General features: G+C 41.0%; 2 protein-coding genes across 4 annotated transcripts in view; one reads left to right on the plus strand and one right to left on the minus strand.

Annotated features, from left to right (window-relative positions):
• Positions 1–10412, plus strand: part of LOC139545401 (inositol polyphosphate-5-phosphatase A-like) — a 46018-nt gene extending 35606 nt beyond the window's left edge. For both annotated transcript variants that reach the window (XM_071353128.1, XM_071353127.1), the window contains 7 exons: positions 75–167; positions 265–339; positions 3328–3401; positions 3511–3622; positions 3732–3800; positions 3905–3964; positions 5084–10412. In XM_071353128.1, the coding sequence (XP_071209229.1) occupies positions 75–167; positions 265–339; positions 3328–3401; positions 3511–3622; positions 3732–3800; positions 3905–3946 (465 nt within the window). In that variant the 3' untranslated portion in view covers positions 3947–3964; positions 5084–10412. The remainder of the gene's footprint in view (positions 1–74; positions 168–264; positions 340–3327; positions 3402–3510; positions 3623–3731; positions 3801–3904; positions 3965–5083) is intronic.
• A 2003-nt stretch (positions 10413–12415) lies between these two features.
• On the minus strand, positions 12416–15466 carry nkx6.3 (NK6 homeobox 3). Of its 2 annotated transcripts, none has more exons than XM_071353130.1 (3): positions 14610–15466; positions 13682–13851; positions 12416–13513 (listed from the first exon to the last, which is right to left on the minus strand). In XM_071353130.1, exons 1-3 carry the CDS (start codon positions 15019–15021, stop codon positions 13295–13297), a joined length of 801 nt encoding a protein of 266 aa, XP_071209231.1. In that variant the 5' UTR covers positions 15022–15466; the 3' UTR covers positions 12416–13294. The 2 variants fall into 2 exon arrangements, with proteins under 2 accessions (XP_071209231.1, XP_071209230.1); XM_071353129.1 differs by having other exon boundaries at positions 12416–13525.
• Positions 15467–18204: the final 2738 nt, after the last annotated feature.

The following is an 18204-nucleotide window of genomic DNA, read 5'->3' on the forward strand; positions in this document are numbered from 1 at the left end:
TGAGAATCAGGAAGCTTTACTAATGGTTAGATGACTATTGAGTTTTAGTTGACCTAACTGTGTGTGTGTTCCAGAACTTGTCCACTTCAGCAGTGGTGCAGACAGTGAAGGACAGCAGTAATGAGGTGGAAAAAATTATCTGTGAGCAGAAGGACAATGACCAAAAGGTGAGTCTCCCCACCCATCAACCTCTTCCGTCCTACTGTCTCCCTGTTGTTATTCAGATTCAGACGTTTACTGTATCTCCTGTTCCTTCATCTCAAGGTTCTTCTCCATATTGAGACCAAGATATTTGCCTACCTGCACCAGGCAGTGTTCACAGAGGACAACGGCAGAGCGGTGAGAACATTATCTACTGTATACATCAACCCCACCCATATTAATCTCATGGGCTACCGCTTGCTGCCTTGACAGCAATCATTAATGCCTTGGCGCCGATGACGTGGATGTCGATTAAGGCAGCACCCCCCCTCCCCACCTCTCTGATTCAGACGGGTTGGGCTGAATGCGGAAGACACATTTCGGTTGAATGCATTCAGTTGTCCAACTGACCAGGTAGCCCATTTCCCTTTCCCGTCCCTACCAGTTCTAAACCGAAAACAACCACAGAAGATACTTCATTAACTTCTTATGGCTGCAGGGGCAGTATTGAGTAGCTTGGATGAAAAGGTGCCCAGAGGTGCCCAGAGTAAACTGCCTGCTCCTCAGTCCCAGTTGCTAATATATGCATATTATTATTAGTATTGGATGGAAAACACTCTGAAGTTTCTAAAACTGTTTGAATGATGTCTGTGATTATAACAGAACTCATATGGCAGGCAAAAACCTGAGAAAAAATTCAACCAGGAAGTGGGAAATCTGAGGTTTGTAGGTTTTCAACTCATCGCCTATCGAATACACAGTGGGATATGGGTCAGTTTGCACTTCCTATGGCTTCCACTAGATGTCAACAGTCTGTAGAACCTTGTCTGATGCTTCTACTGTGAAGTGGGGCCGAAGGAGATGGGAATGAGTAAGGTCTATCATGAGCTGACCATGCTCTGACCATGCGCGTTCACATGAGAGGGAGCTCTGTTCCATCGCACTTCTGAAGACAATGGAATTCTCCGGTTGGAACATTATTGAAGATTTATGTTAAAAACATCCTAAAGATTAATTCAATACATCGTTTGACATGTTTCTACTGACTGTTACGGAACTTTTTGACATTTCGTCTGCTTTTAGTGAACGCGCTTCCTGACTTTGGATTTGTTTACCAAACACGCTAACAAAAATAGCTATTTGGACATAAATGATGGACATTACCGAACAAAACAAACATTTCTTGTGGGAGTCCTGTGAGTGCATTCCGACGAAGATCAGCAAAGGTAAGTGAAGATTTATAATGCTATTTATGAGTTTTGTTCACTGCACAATTTGGCGGGTAACTGTATGGCTTCCTTTTGTGGCTGAACGCTGTTCTCAGATTATTGAATATTGTGCTTTTGCCGTAAAGCTTTTTGAAATCTGACACAGTGGTTGCATCAAGAACAAGTGTATCTTTAATTCTATGTAAAACATGTATCTTTCATCAAAGTTTATGATGAGTATTTCTGTTATTTGATGTGGCTCTGCAATTTCTCCGGATATTGGAGGCATTTCTGAACATGGCGCCAATGTAAACTGAGGTTTTTGGATATAAATATGAATTTTATCAAACAAAACATATATGTATTGTGTAACATGAAGTCCTATGAGTGTCATCTGATGAAGATCATCAAAGGTTAGTGATTAATTTTATCTTTATTTCTGCTTTTTGTGACTCCTGTCTTTGGCTGGGAAAATGGCTGTGTTTTTCTGTGATTTTGCGGTGACCTAACATAATCGTTTTCATAGGATGGTTCTCTCCTTTATAAGGATTCCTCTTCAACAGTGATTAAAGCCATTTCAGAAATTTCAGAAATCGTTTGTGGTGCTTTCGCTGTAAAGCCTTTTTGAAATCGGACACTGTGGTGGGATTAACAAGAAGTGTATCTTTAAAATGGCGTGAAATACTTGTATGCTTGAGGAATTTTAATTATGAGATTTCTGTTGTTTGAATTTGGCGCCCTGCACTTTCACTGGCTGTTGTCATATCGATCCCGTTAACGGGATTGCAGCCATAAGAAGTTTTAAAGGGGGGATGAACTTCCTGATTTGGCCTCATTTTTCGGCTTGGTCATTAAGAAATGCAGCGGCCATGACTGAAGCCACACGTCTTGTGAGGGTGGTTTAATTTGTGTGTGTGTGTGTGTGTGTGTGTGTGTGTGTGTGTGTGTGTGTGTGTGTGTGTGTGTGTGTGTGTGTGTGTGTGTGTGTGTGTGTGTGTGTGTGTGTGTGTGTGTGTGTGTGTGTGTGTGTGTGGTTGAACGTGGCAATAGTTTGTATATTCACTCTGTCAAAACAGTACACAGTTAGTCACTCACCCTTCTAGATAACTTGAAACAGTCTAACCAGGTCTTGTCTTGAAGTCACCTAGGCTAGCTAGTGCTTGCCAACTTCTTTCACCAATTAGCTTCAGCCGGCTGGTGTGCAACGGTAGCAAAGTTGGTTTGACATTGGGTAGCCTATCTCTAGGGCTAGTTGGGAACAATCAATAAATTACACAATGTAAATGGGACAATATTTTCATGTTGCACATCTTTTAGTCGTCTCATTAAATGCTTTCAATATTTGTATATGAACTTTGACAATTTATAGTTGGTTTTAGGTTTTTAAGTTGTTGAAATTTGGAACTATTGACATAAAAAAAATATTGTCCCATGTACATTGTGTAATTTACTGATGGTCCCTAACTAGGCCGATGGTCCCTAACTTATGGATATCGATTGGGTTGGGTTCAGCTGCACCCGACCCAATCACTTGGATGCTGCCAGCTGTGGGCATGTGGCCAGGATTGAAATAAACCCAACTTAATGAAAACTGTTATGGTACACTTCATGCTGAGGAGTATTTCTGTCTGTAAAAAAGCCATTTTATGAGTAAAAACTAATTCTGATTGGCTGGGCCTGGCTCCCCAGTGGGTGGGCCCGGCTGCCTCCAAGGCCCACCCATGGCTGCACCCCTGCCCAGTCATGGGAAATTCATAGATTAGGGCATAATGAATTTAGATCAATTGACTGATTTCCTTTATATGAACTGTAACTCAGTAAAACATTTGAAATTGTTGCATGTTGCGTTTAAATATTTTTGTTCAAGTATTGGTGAATTCTAGGTGAAATTGAATATTCACATTATGCAGATCTTTATGGTTTGGAGATACCATGTTTTCAGACCTCCAGTAATTGTTAATCCTTCTATATCCCTCAGATTCTGAAGTATGACAAGGAGATCTCAGCCTTTCAAGATGTCATTACAGAGGAAGACATCCTGTTTCCACCCAGGTAAGCCTCATCCCTGGCAGGACTCCCACAATTACGATCAATCCCTGTTACTATGCCTGAGGAGTGTTACTGCTGACACTAACTGCCATGCTGTGTGTCTGTCTGTCAGTTACCCATACAGTGAGGACTACACTAAACCCACCCAGTACGTGAACACTCGCTGCCCCTCCTGGTGTGACCGCATTCTCATGTCTCACACTGCCCAAGACATCATCCACAGGGTGAGTCACTTGGCAACACTCTGCCATCCACACTTCATAGATTAATTGATGTATTTACCATAGATCCATGTTCTACAGGCCTATTAAACAGCTGTGTGTTTCATTTTAGAGAGATGAGGGAGCGAGCAGTGTGGTTTACAACACAATGGGCCCTAATGTCTGCATGGGAGACCACAAGGTAATGTTTTTTTTTATATAATGTTACATGTCTGGTCTTGAAAAGGGCCCTTGATAAACAGGAGGAAACTTATGTACCATTGTGTATTCCTCCTTTTTTCCTAGCCTGTTTTCTTGTCCTTTGCACTGAAGACGAATGGCCATTGACAAGGATCCCGCTCAATGGTAAGAGTATATGTGCTAGTGAGTGTGTAGTATATGTTGTGTAGGTATACAGGACCATAACCAGGGGGTCACTCTGAAAGAGCGATTACAGGCCAAAATCATTTCCAGCTCCTGGGCCTTATTCCCCAGAGAGCCAAAGGCCAGGCTGGTCCAGTGGAGTGCTGTGGGGATGAACTAAGATGAAGTGGCTCTGTGGACAAACTGTCTCCTTTGTGCATAATGTAGTTTAATGTCACTTCTGTTGATCTATGTCTATAGAATGTTCTCTTCTGTCACTGTGTGTAGCTACACCAAGCCCAATGTGGGACCTCTGTTCATTCATTACCAGACAGATCGCCGGCCAGAGAGACATGCATCGTGCAGAGCAGTGTATTGGCATTTTTACAGCCGTGATTTTGTTTTGCTGCCTGTTATATGGCTTTTTCATAGGATGGTTCTCTCCTTTATAAGGATTCCTCTTCAACAGTGATTAAAGCCATTTCAGAAAGGAAACACCACATAAAAATATGTTTAACCATTTATTAAAGAATTAATAATGCAAGTCTTGGCGATATAGGCTCTGCTCCTTCAGGGCAGCTCACAGCCCAATCAAAGCATCAATATATAAAATGACCTACAAGCAGTGAGCGTAGATGGCTATACCAATCCCCCAGTAGGAAACAGAACCTAACAGGTGGAAGCTGGTTTGGTGGTGGGAGCAAACGCATACTAGCAGTAGCAGCAAGCGGCAGTAGGATGTTTGAACAGAACCCGTCAGTTTAAATGGACCGCCAAATAAGGTAAGCGTGATTGTTACTAGCATCTAATTAGATGCACTCAGGTTCCCTTTCTGAACTGGCTTCGCTTTATGCATGGGAAGAACTTAGGGCTGTCAATTAGCTTTTCAATGAGAGGGACAGCATTCCAAATAATATGTGATTATCTGGTCTGCCATGCCTATCCTGGTTCCATCTATGAATCCAGTAGGATTTCACCCAATTTGGACTTTTATGTTTTATTTTTTTATAACTCCTTTACCAATCCTATATCATTCATTTACACATTGAAATAACAAATTATTTATAGATGTTATGTTTTCCTTGTGGATGGTAAAGAGTGTATTAACTTTTCTCCCTTTAGGAATGCCAGTATCTATCCAACACAAGTCCCACTGGCCATCACCATCACACTCCCACTCCACTATCTGTACCAGAGGATAAACAGAACAGCTCCTAGCCAGTCACGGGACCCAGCCTCTACCTGATGTGCATGCAGTCAGTCAGTATCCACCCAACCAGGTCTCTCACGTTCTCTTCTCCTCTCACTCCAAGTTATTGATTGCCATGGCTTGGGTGACATCACCACAGATTTGATCATCAGCATTATGGATTTTTTTGACGGACAATTTGCTCTGTTCTGTGCTGGGCTATATATCTTAAATCGTCTGAACCCAAAATACACAGAGATGCAGGGGTATTTTTTTGAGTCCTACCTTCAGTGCTCGACCATTGGAACCAGAGTATGTGTGGCAGATTGCTGGATGGAATAGGGCCAACGAAAAGACAATGTGGGACTGCTGATGTTCAGCCCATGGTCTTGTCATGGAGGGCGCAAGTCTGTCCCAATGGGATTAAGGAGACATGTGAGGACACACACACTGGCATCTTGCCAAGTAAATACCCTAACTTCAGCTGATCAAACGGTTTTCAAGTGTCAAGGGTTTACGGTTAAGTATTCCTTCTGATATCCCTGAATGGAATATGCATGCATGCTTTTCAGTTGTATTTTAGTAGTCTTTTATTTTCCCTATTTATTTTCTAACTTTTAGCTGGTTACTATCAATATAAGTATGCTTAAATCAAATATTTAGAAACACAATAAACAAAAGCTACTACAGTATTTCAATGCACCCTCAGCATGTTTGGCCAGCTTGCATCCCTCTTCAGAATAGAGCAGTAGCATAATACACATTTCTCTGTGCATTCTCATGTTCTGTTGTCTTTTGTTAAAAACATACATTTCACCAGTACATACAGTGCCTTCAGAAAGTATTCATACCCCTGGACTTATTTCACATGTTGTTGTGTTAAAGCCTAATTCCAAAAATGGATAAAACATTTTTTTATCTCACCCATCTACACGCAATACCCCATAATGTCGAAGTGAAACATGCTTTTATACATTTTAGGAAATTTATTGAAAATGAAATACAGAAACATCTCATTTACATAAGTATTCAGAACCCTGAGTCAATGCTTTTTAAAAGTGATTACAGCTGTGAATCTTTTTGGGTAAGTCTCTAAGAGCTTTGCACACCTGGATTGTACAATATTTGCCCGTTATGCCTCTTAAAATTCTTCAAGCTCTGTCAAGTTGATTGTTGATCATTACTAGACAGGCGCTATTAAGTCTTGCCATAGATTGTCAAGCCGTTTTAAGTCAAAACTGTAACTAGGCCACTCAGGAACATTCAATGTCATTTTGGTAAGCAACTCCAGTGTAGATTTGGCCTTATAAAAAATAAATACCTTTTTACCCTTTTTTCTCCCCAATTTCGTGGTATCCAGTTGGTAGTTACAGTCTTGTCTCAACGCTGCAACTCCCGTACGAGAGCCGTGCATCCTCCGGAACACAACCCAGCTATGGTGCTAGCAAAGACTTATAGATAACCTGGAGCCAGTGGGTTTTGCGACGAATATGTAGCGAGGGCCAGCCAACGAGAGCATACAGGTCGCAGTGGTGGGTGCTATATGGGGCTTTGGTGACAAAACGGATGGCGCTGTGATAGACTACATCCAGTTTGCTGTGTAGAGTATTGGAGGCTATTTTATAAATGACATCGCCGAAGTCAAGGATCGGTAGGATAGTCAGTTTTACGAGGGTATGTTTGGCAGCATGAGTGAAGGAGGATTTGTAGCGAAATAGGAAGCCGATTCTAGGTTTAATTTTGGATTGGAGATGCTTAATGTGAGTCTGGAAGGAGAGTTTACAGTCTAACCAGACACCTAGGTATTTGTAGTTGTCCACATATTCTAAGTCAGAACCGTCCAGAGTAGTGATGCTAGTCGGGCGGGCGGGTGCGGGCAGCAATCTGTTGAAGAGCATGCATTTAGTTTTACTAGCATTTATAAGCAGTTGGAGGCCACGGAAGGAGTGTTGTATGGCATTGAAGCTCGTTTGGAGGTTTTTTAACACAGTGTACAAAGAAGGGCCATAAGTATACAGAATAGTGTCGTCTGCGTAGAGGTGGATCGGAGAATCACCAGCAGCAAGAGCGACATCCTTGATATATACAGAGAAAAGAGCCGGCCCGAGAATTGAACCCTGTGGCACCCCCATAGAGACTAGTTTAGTATTGTGGAGTGAGTATAATGTTGTTGATCCATCGTCAGTTTTCTCATATCACAACCAAAATCACAAAAATCCCTGAGTAGTTTCCTTCCTCTCCTCCAAATGAGTTAGGAAGGACACCTATATCTTTTTAGTGACTGGGTGTATTAATACATCATCAAAAGCCTAATTAATAACTTCGCCATACTCAAAGGGATATTTAGCAGCGTCTGCTTTTTATTTTTGTATTTAGGCTTGCCATAACAAAGGGGTTGAATACTTATTTGACGAAAGGCTTTTAAACTTTACATTTATTATTAATTTCAAAAATAATTATTTAAAAAAAAATCAATTTTGACATTATGGGGTATTGTGTGTGCATCAGTGACACAAAATCTAAATGTAACCTATTTCTAGTACAGGCTCTGACAACAAAATATCGAAAAAGTAAAGGGGTGTGAATACTTTCTGAATGCACTGTACATACTATCCCAGCTCATCCCTCGAACAGTCGAACTTAAAAAAAAAATGCCACGCTGAGGTCTCTTTTCCTAACCTCCTTCCGTAGCTATGGTTATAACTCAGCTTAAATCAATAAGATCATGTAAAAGACCAGTGGGGCCAGATTCAGGCTGGGAGCCCATCAGGTCAGTATGAAAAATGGAAATGCCCTCCCTCCCCATCGGACCTCTACCTTGGATTCCCGCAGACTCTAAAGTATAACATCTACATGCTGCTGAATACTGATTATCACTGGGCTTTGCCTGCCTGCTACTCCACTCTGCTGGGTATACTCTCTGGCGGGTTGTACATTGACATATTATGGGGTGGGCCCATGTAATGGACAAACTTATTATGGTTCAACTGTAAGGTTAGTCCCTACTCTACAGGACATTAAGTCAGGACACCATGATAGCTGGCAGTTATGTAGTCTGTTTTCATTTCTGATGTGTATTGCCTGTGGTACGCAGCTACGTTGTTACCATGAAGTGCTTTATTCCACAAACTATGGGCTAATCCTTTAAAGTAGCTCCTCAAAGTTTCAAATATTTGTTCATAACTTTTTAGAGAATTGAGGAGTGTGCTAATAGAGATTTCTCTTGTTCAGGGGAACTGGCTGAATGTTATTTTGTTTTTAATGATGCATTCACCTAATTTTAACATTCTGTCATAAAAAGCACATGTTCAACCTAATAAAAAACAAGTTTTCCCATCTCAAGAGGTTAAATTTAAGAAATACTATAGAAAGGGCCTATTAAGTGCTAAATAAAGTAACAGGGTTGACAATTTAATCTTACAGTGGCAAGAAAAAGAATGTGAACCCTTTGGAATTACCTGGATTTCTGCATAAATTGGTCATCAAATTTGATCTGATCTTCATCTAAGTCACAACAATAGACAATTAGTTTAAGCACACTGTGTTTGTCTGTTGTTGTGACCTAGATGAAGATCAGATCAAATTTTATGACCAATTTATGCAGAAATCCAGTTATTTCCAAAAGGTTCACATACTTTTTCTTGCCACTGTAAATCAGCCGCAAATCCCCTTGTGACGGGGAATATAAGCTTGTTGTGTGCAACAGAGTGGCAATTGAATGCAAGCTTCACCCCAGAAATGTGATTGTTAAATAAAATGTAGACTGTCTATATGTGGGTAACGGGGTTGACGTGTTGTTCTCGACCCGCTCAGTTCTCCACCACAAAACACCAGAAAATGGCCAAAAAGAGTAGAACCAGCTCACCCGCTTTTACACTATGATTTGACAATTAGATGTTAATGTTTCTTTTGGAAAAACGATATTTAAAAAGGAGTAGTTTAACCATATTAAATGAAGAGTTCAGTTCATGTAACAGGGTTGACCTTAAAATGAGGAACAGACATAAATGAATCACTAATCACATGAAATAAATTATCTTCAGAAATGACTGTCAAAGCAACAAAATAGCTAGGGCTTTACAATGATGGTGAAAACTTGGAGAAGTGTTGGGGTTAAGTGGGTTAATCTTCCTAGAAGTCACAGAGGGTACACGGAGGGATGTTTAGAGAGTCTTTACTCATCTGATTTATTGAATTATCTGTGTGGTCTATATTAAAGGGCACTTAATTGAATATAACTGGCTTTTAAAATTAAATATTTGTGCATAATTTATTCTTAAAATATCAAAGGGACGCAAAAGGCACTCATTTCGTGGAACGACCCATCTATTGTTTTACTGTTTCAGTTACTGTGATCAGTTTAACTTCTGCCAAATCACTATAACTTGTTTACCATACAATTATTTTAAATGAATGTGTCTGGAATGGATGTCTGATACCACAGCCACACACAAAATAACATGCAAGCACGCACATACACACCCAGGCACATGCTCACACAAACACACGCAAAGTTCACAACATTTTAAGCTTGAAACCACTATATCATTTTGGTTGAAGTTATTTTATTGATTTGATCTATTTTCCGTGTTCTATGCTGATTTGTGCTGCAGCAGATCTTTGTTCATTGTCCATCCTCTGTATTTTGTATGAAATGGATGGCTGGTTTGCATAATTTTGTTTTATTATGGACTAATTCAAAGACTTTTAAAATATAATCATGGTTTTCATGTTATTTTATAGTTGTATGTGTTATTCAGAATGCACTTAAATGATCAATGCATATTAATGACTTTTTTATTTTTCTGTTATACTCTCTATATTTTGAGGTAGAAAATGCATAATTTGTTATCAATCTTCCTCTGTAGTATGTGTTGACTGATTTACACTCAATCTGCTGTGAAGTAATTGTAGACTGATAATACCAGGATTCATTAGTTCAAATGTATAGATCATCCTTTTAATCTGGACCCTCTCAAATTTCCTTACGTTTGTTTACAATTAATGATTGATGTGTCTGCGTGGAAATTGCAAGGCCTACCTGTCAATAATATATTTGTAGTAGTTGATTCATGTTATGGTCAACATATTCTAATAATGCCCTCCAGGGAATGCTCTTGGTTTGGAGTTCAACATGAGGCCAGTAGTATTGTTAGATGGAGTGGACTAATGTTGTTTGTCATTTCTGGTCGAACACAAACAAACACTACATTCTTGTAATGCTTCCAGTTTTGTAAATAAATGTTGACCACTGCAATTACATTACTGTATAACTCTCCCTTAATGAGATTCTACCTTGCAAAATCAATATCAATTTTAGAGCTACTAGCTTGTTTCTTTTCAGTTGGCATTCTAATTGCAATTTATCTTAGAGTTGTGCAAGGGTTTTCCTTTTGGCAGGTAACTCTGACCACTATTGGGCTTTCTCTTTCAGTCACACCAGTGCTCTGCATAACACAACCATTGCCAAGTGATTTCAAATAAAGCTCATTATGTATGGTTTCACTCCAATGCTTATCGACACCACTGGATGCAGCTGATTTGTAACATACCATAGACGACGTACCACTCCTTTAATGTAGGCCTAATGTATGAAACGAGAAAATGAAACGAGATCTCCAATGCTTGTGGTGGAGTGTCCTTAAACAGTTCCCATCAACTGGGTTACAATGGGTTGTACTTGCTGTCAGGGAGGAACACACACAGATCACTGCAAGGTGTTTTGGAGAGGTCATGCTGAAATAGGTCAACTTTTATTTGATTATTCTCATGCTAAATGTCCATCTGGACCTTACACACTCAACTTTAACTTATTATGGCCATGTTATTTATTCCCATTCTATGGTTTGAGAATTCAGCCCAGCCTGAGACATGCCTCTTTGGTTGGAGAGAGAAAAAGTGAGGCTGCGTATTGATAGGACTTTGTGTGAAGTAGATGGGATATTAAACGTGCCCTCTCAAGGTGGAATGGGCTGGCTATTTCGGACAGTCAGAACTGGCCAAGTTGTTTCGATCAATACCCTTTAAAACTCCGGAAAGGAAAAGCCAACTGAAATTGTGAGTTGCTCTGAATTCGATTCTCACAATTATTGCATTTTGGAGGACAAATGTTGATCCAATACCGTTGCCTTGGATTTATCAAGTGCTAGGCAAAATAATCAGCAGAAAAAGTACAGTCTGCAGTCAGCAAATGTAAATTGCGCACCAAAAACAATGGAAATGAACTGTCCTGGCCTAGATGCTGAAAGATTTAAGTAAAGCAGATCCTATGAATATGCAAGTCTCATTTATGAAGAGCTTTTGCAGTTTCACAGAACTGGGCTCTTAGACATCTTTTTTTCACTTTCATACGAAGCTGCACAAGAACTGAAGTGTTCTGAGAGTTTCCTAGATTCAGTGATACAGCACAGGCTTCGTTTCCCAACCATGCCCAGACTGATATCAATGTTGCTCTTCAGCTTTTCTCAGAGATGGGTTTCCCAGCCTTTACCACTGCCTTTTCTCTCCTGTTTATAGAACTTTTAGTAGTAGAAAGGTATCTGGTATAGTATATTCATATGGTTATATTCTCAAAGTTTGTAGTCTGTATGCTGTTGCTGTTAATATATCATCTCTATCTTGAACTGTAGAGCGACCTAACTCTTGACGTTAGCGTCTTGTTATTCTCAGAAGTCCCAGACCTGGAGCATTGTTCACATTGTGGGAGGCAACCCGTCTGCCTAGGGAGACTAGCATCTTGTTGATCTTTTACTATCAACAATTGCAGAATTGTTTCAACAGTACAACAAGCACAATGCATATTTTCCCTGGTGCTGGGCACACCCTCACACACTCCCATAGCATCTGTCCTAATGACAAACAGCACTGAGCTGCAGGGGCCAGGGGTGAGAGATATTCAATTAGTGAATGAAATAGAATAGTAGCATTGATTTTGTGATGGCGTGGATGGGTCTGATGGCTTTGTCTTCTACACAGAACAGTTCAGCCAGTCCAATTCCAGCACCCTGGTAACTACATAGATCACCTTGGGATTGGCCTTTGACCCCTCACTTCTACTCAATGATTGTGCCTTTCTACCCGCCATCTGTCTTAACTGTCACTTTTAATGTATTAACAACTCTATTGCTGTTATAGACTTCAATGTCTGTTTAGATGTCAGATACAGCAGAGTATAAGTTGTTTGTTTGGGGATTGTTGTCTTTTATATGAAAACAATTACTGAAAAACCAAGGCATGACACAATCATTGTACCATTGTATTCAATAAATAATTCACAATAATTTATTGTACAATTAAAAATGTCATCATTCATTTACATTATCCTTATGCAACTTAATTTGGATGTGCAGAAACCCTCAAATGTCATGAAAGCTTGCATGTCTGCATGACATTAGCCAACACATTAGTCAAAATAAAAGGTCAAGACTTATCTTGATATGTGTACCCTCAACGCCAGTGTTAAAAAAAACAGCATTGCCAGGCTCTCAATTAAATGAATCAAAGTTAATAATAGAAATATTCTGTGTTTAGGGTACAGCAGTTGACTGAAACAAGTTCAAATGGACATTCAATATTAAGAGTACAACAAGCAAATTAATTTGATGAACTAAAATAAAAAGTCCTTGACCTGAAGTGTTTATTCTATTCAAATAAAACAGGTACTGTCAACTGCATTATCCATGGTTTACATATCTATTTAGCTTTGGTCTGCAATAATGTGTATGTACACATGAGAAACTATTTCCTTTCACGTTTGATGCAACCATCATAGTGCAGCTGAGGATAATAGATCATGATGGGTTTCCTACATAACAGTTAACCATTTGCCTCATTGAAACTCATTGATGAATTCTATTTTCAATTTAAACTGTTTCACCCATCATTTAATGGTAACATCTTCCCTCTGTTTCCATTATGGTTACAAATACGGTACGTCAAGGCATCACTTCACGTGAACCGTTACCCTTTTTTCTCCTTAAACGTACTGTATTATAAATGTGCCTTATTTTGAACATGCTTGAATATTTAGTTGTGTGTCTGTACTACAAAATGTGTTTAATTCTACCCCTTGCTACAACATGCACATCTGATGTGTGCGTGTGTGTCTGTGTGCGTGTGTGCGTGGCAGCTTTTGTATGTATGTGTCAGACGTGATGTGGTCCAAGGCGGAGTACAGAGAAAGCCCGGCGGTGTTTGCGCAGCAGCAGTCGTATCTTCTCGTCGTCCGAGTCGGGATCCAGAGGCTTGTTGTACTCCTCATCCTCCACCTCGTTCTCCGAGGCCTCCCCTCCCTGCTCACCCCGCATCGCCTGGGTGGAGCTGGGCTCTGAGGCACTCTTCTTCCTCCACTTGGTGCGGCGGTTCTGGAACCACACCTGATTAAATAATTTCTTTACTTAGTGGGATTTCTTATTTTAACCAGCATACATTCAATTATACAATACTGTAATCCTTTTTACTAAATTAATTCAGATGAAGTGTATAGTCAGTGCATGCATTTAGATCTGTCTATATGGGGACTTTTGCTTTACCTTGACTTGTGACTCTGTCATGCCCAGGGAGTAGGCCAGTCTAGCTCTCTCTGGCCCGGCCAAGTACTTGGTCCGCTCAAAGGTTTTCTCCAGGGCAAATATCTGATGTCCACTGAATGTGGGTCTGGTGTGCTTCTTCCTGCCTGAAATATCCTCTAGATGCCCAATGTCTGGAAATGAAGTATGCATTACAGTTATTTTCAATTTACGTCACTTGGAGACTGCATACAAATAGTGAGGTAAATAATGATGGTCAATTACATAGATATTTTTACATATCTGTAAAATATTAGTAGTAGTTAGTCAAATACTCATATTGGAGGAATCAAAATGAATATACAACCATTTGTACTGTATTTTTTGTGTGTTTGTATTACAGAGATGATCCGATATAATATTAGATACATTTCTCAATACAAACTTTTTTCACATCTTAAAATGTTTTATGTGACCTATGCAGCATTATCCTTGTATAGCATGTAATCAGATTTCAGATATTTGAATGTATGTTAAGTGAATGAGTCAGCCAAATTCTATGTACACTGTCTTTACCGAAAGACTGAATGGTTAGTGATAACCAGTATTTAAACAATGACACATACAATTACATTATAGATTACAATAGACTGCCATACACTTTATACAATAATATATTTACACCTTTAAATAACAGAACCTTGATTTAAAAACTTTTATGAGAAATTATGTTACTCAAATGTTTTAAGATATTTGTTTTTTAAGCAAACAGAGGAGTTACAAAGTAATTTACACCAAATATATTAATTTGTTTAAGCTTTGAGAAAAAACATGAAATCTAGCTAATAATACAGTTCTCTGAGTATTATGGATGGGTGATATAAGCCATGCCTCAGTCAGTTGGTGTGTGAGTCGTGTGATGTTCAGGTGACTATGGTGCGGAGTTACTCACTGTTATTGCACTGCTGCCTCCCTCCTCTCCACTCGTACCCGCTCTCTACCCAGCAGCTGCCACTGCGACCCTTCACGGGGCACTCAGCGCCAGGCTTGGTGAAGCCGCCCAGTGAGGGGTTGTAGTCTGCACGGTTGTAGTAGACCCCCGGGGTGGCCACGGTGCCAAAGCCCCCCATGGTAGGGTATCCAGAGAGCAGGGTGGTAGTGCCCGTAGCGCCCATCATGGAACGGCTGAGGATGTCACTGATGCCGTGGGGTGTGCCTGCTGCCTGCAGCTGGCTGTTCAGGCCTGGGTTGAGCTTGTAGAAGGAGTTGGGCACTGAGTACTGACACACAGGTGCCTTTAAGTCCGAGGAGAACTGGTTCAGGCTGTTGTTGAACAGAAAAGACCCCGGTATGTTGGAATCCATGAGAAGTGCCTCCACTTTTAGATTTCACCAACTCACCTAACAAGGTCCAGTCATGAAAAGACCCAGTGCGGCCCACAAAGGTTCACGTTTACCTCTCTCACCAAGACTGGATGAATACGGGTTCGTTGATTGTGTTCTTATTTCTTAATCCAGTCTGTTGATGTTCAAATGATGCTGATGCCAATGTCCCCTATCTGAGGACTAGATTACTCCAGGTCACTGGTATCTGCAGAGGTGTCTCTCTAGCTGGCTATGATAGCAGAGGGCAGGTGCCAGCATAAAACCTCTTCACTGTCTTCCTTCACCTGCTTTGTGCCATAGTACTGAAGGTGACAGTTCCAAAATCAACATCAGGTGTTGTGCAACCTGAGAAACAGTGTTCACAGTTGTTCCTTAAGACAAATATCTCCTCCCTGCTCTCTCCTCGGGGGTCATAAATAAGCAGTATCTTGAAGTGGAGTGGCACCTTGATAAAGAAAGAACATATTAGAATGCTGCCTTGGATTGGTCGGTCCCGCAGCTCTCGTATTTCTATTGGCTCCCGGGACAAAGCCAAGCCTTCTATTGGAAGGCAGCAGATTAATAGCATTTTGAACAGGTGGAGTGGGAACAAGTTGCTTTTTGATGACCTGCCATGGCTGGCTCTCTGTGGTGCTGAGGCAGAAGCAGCTTCAACACACAGGTTTATACGTCTTCTGTTTTAGTCCATAGTATGGCGTATCAACGCTAATATGGGAAAGACTGATATTGTGATGGATCAGCTTTATCGTAAAACAATAGCTCTGTATCATCTTTACCTTTTTTGTAAGATATTGTGAACAGTGGTTATTATAAAATGCATTGATGCACAATGGAATCATTGGATTTCTCTTTTGCAGTAAGTTTAATTATAATGTTGATACATTCAGTGACTACCCTCTGTCCATTTTATGCATCATCTTTAATGGTGTTCTGTATCTCTTCATACTAATTTGATGAATAGATGCAAATCAATTTGTTTGTCCTTTGTCTATATTGGAATGTATTTAACGCTCTATGGAAATATAAATATAAACAGTGAATTTATTAAAACAGATTATTTAAATCCAACTGTGCATATAAATTAAAATCCTTACTACATGTAGTAGGGTATATTTATTACAGAAAGTAACAAACTAATTATTATTATCATCATCATTAACTGGTGTATTTGTAATATGCGCACATAAAGCTCTGATTTCTGTAGTTGTCTATATAGGCACATTTAGCAGAAGTCAAATTCATGACACATTCAAAACACTGTTTGCTCTTGCCAGGACAGATGAAAAAGTAAGGGGAAATGCCAAGAGCATTGCATATTCTTGTGTAATCCTGACATTTAGAGTTGTCCTGGGGCAATTTAGTGGGAGGAAAGATATAACATGTAGATCACTTTTTTGGTTACTCTTTCTCTTTACTATAAATCTGCCCAGTACTTTCCAAAAAAGGTGATTTTAGAACGTACTGTAAATGGTCTGTATCCTGTCACACATGATGCTGAACCTGCCGATTCCACAGCCTCTAAAGATACAATATGTAACTTTTTGGGCGATCCGACCAAATTCACATAGACCTGTTCAATGTAAGTTATTTCTATGCTTCCCGTTCTTAAATGTGTTTTTTTGCGTCTTATACTTTCAGCTTTGTACACCAGCTTCAAACACAATCTTTTGGGTTATGGAAAATATATTTCACAGCGGTTTAGATGGTATAATGATTCTCTACACTATGAGTGCTTGTTTTGTCACAAACTGAAACTAGGCAAACTATTAGAATTTTAGCAACTATGAATTGGAGGAGCGATTTCTGCATGTTGCATCTCTCTAACAGAGGGCAGCCAAATGCACATTTTATTTTTTTACCAAGTTAGTGTATTCACTGCTTCTCATATGGTATATTTCATTGAACACAATATAATCAGTGGGTTTGACAAGCAGTTTGGTTTAAGTTTTAAGTCGTCTGTTTATAACCATGAAAGGTTGACTTGACTGGATCAACTTGCTTTGATTTGAATGGCATCAGAAAAAACTACCTGAAAATATGCTTTTGGAGTTACCATTACACATTTTCAGGAGAATCTTAAAAACACAGTTTGAAATGGGTTACAGTTGAGCGGTAAGTGATGCAATCAGCCTACTTTGCAAATGGGTAAACTCTGCCACCATGCCAAGTCCCCTGTGAGAGACCCAGCCCTGGCCCAATAGATGACCTGCTCACTGAATCTACAATGGATTTTCATGCATGTCTATAGGGAAGCCTAATGTAATTTTATGTAATTAAAAATAACACAAAATGCACATCAGGTCATCCCTCCCAAAATTAGTCACACCCTGACCTAACCAACATAGAGAATAAAAAGCTCTCTATGATCAGGGCGTGACAGTACCCCCCCCCCCAAAGGTGCGGACTCCGGCCGCAAAACCTGACTCAATAAGGGAGGGTCCGGGTGGGCATCTACCGTCGGGGGCGGCTCCGGTGCGGGGCGAAGTACCCACTCCGCTCGCGGATACGTCATCTTCAGTGGCGGCTTTGGTGCGGGGATCGTCGCCGGAGGAACCGGACCGTGGCTCGTCGCCGGAGGTTCCGGACTGCCGACCGTCGCCGGAGGTTCCGGACTGCCGACCGTCGCCGGAGGTTCCGGACTGCCGACCGTCGCCAGAGGTTCCGGACTGAGGACCGTCGCCGGAGGTTCGGACTGGGAATTGTCGCCGGAAGCTCTGGACTGGGAACTGTTGCCGGAAGCTCTGGACTGGGAACTGTTGCCGGAAGCTCTGGACTGGGAACTGTCGCCGGAAGCTCTGGACTGTGAACTGTCGCCGGAAGCTCTGGACTGTGGAGGCGCACTGGAGGCCTGATGTGTGGGGCCGGTACAGATGGCACCGGGCTGGTGACACGCACCTCAGGGCGAGTGCGGGGAGGAGGCACAGGACGTACTGGACTGTGGAGACGCACTGGAGGTGTGGAGCGTAGAGCTGGCACAACGCGTCCTGGACAAATGACCAGTGCGGGAAGCTGAGTGAGTGCGGGAAGCTGGCACAGGACGCACTGGGCTGTGAATGCGCACTGGAGACACAGTGCGTATCACCGCAAAACATGGTGCCTGACTGGTCACACGCTCCCCACGGTGAGTACGGGGAGTTGGCTCTGGTTCAAACCCTGGCTCCG

This window comes from Salvelinus alpinus, chromosome 19 (genome assembly GCF_045679555.1).
Source record: "Salvelinus alpinus chromosome 19, SLU_Salpinus.1, whole genome shotgun sequence".
NCBI lineage: Eukaryota > Metazoa > Chordata > Actinopteri > Salmoniformes > Salmonidae > Salvelinus > Salvelinus alpinus.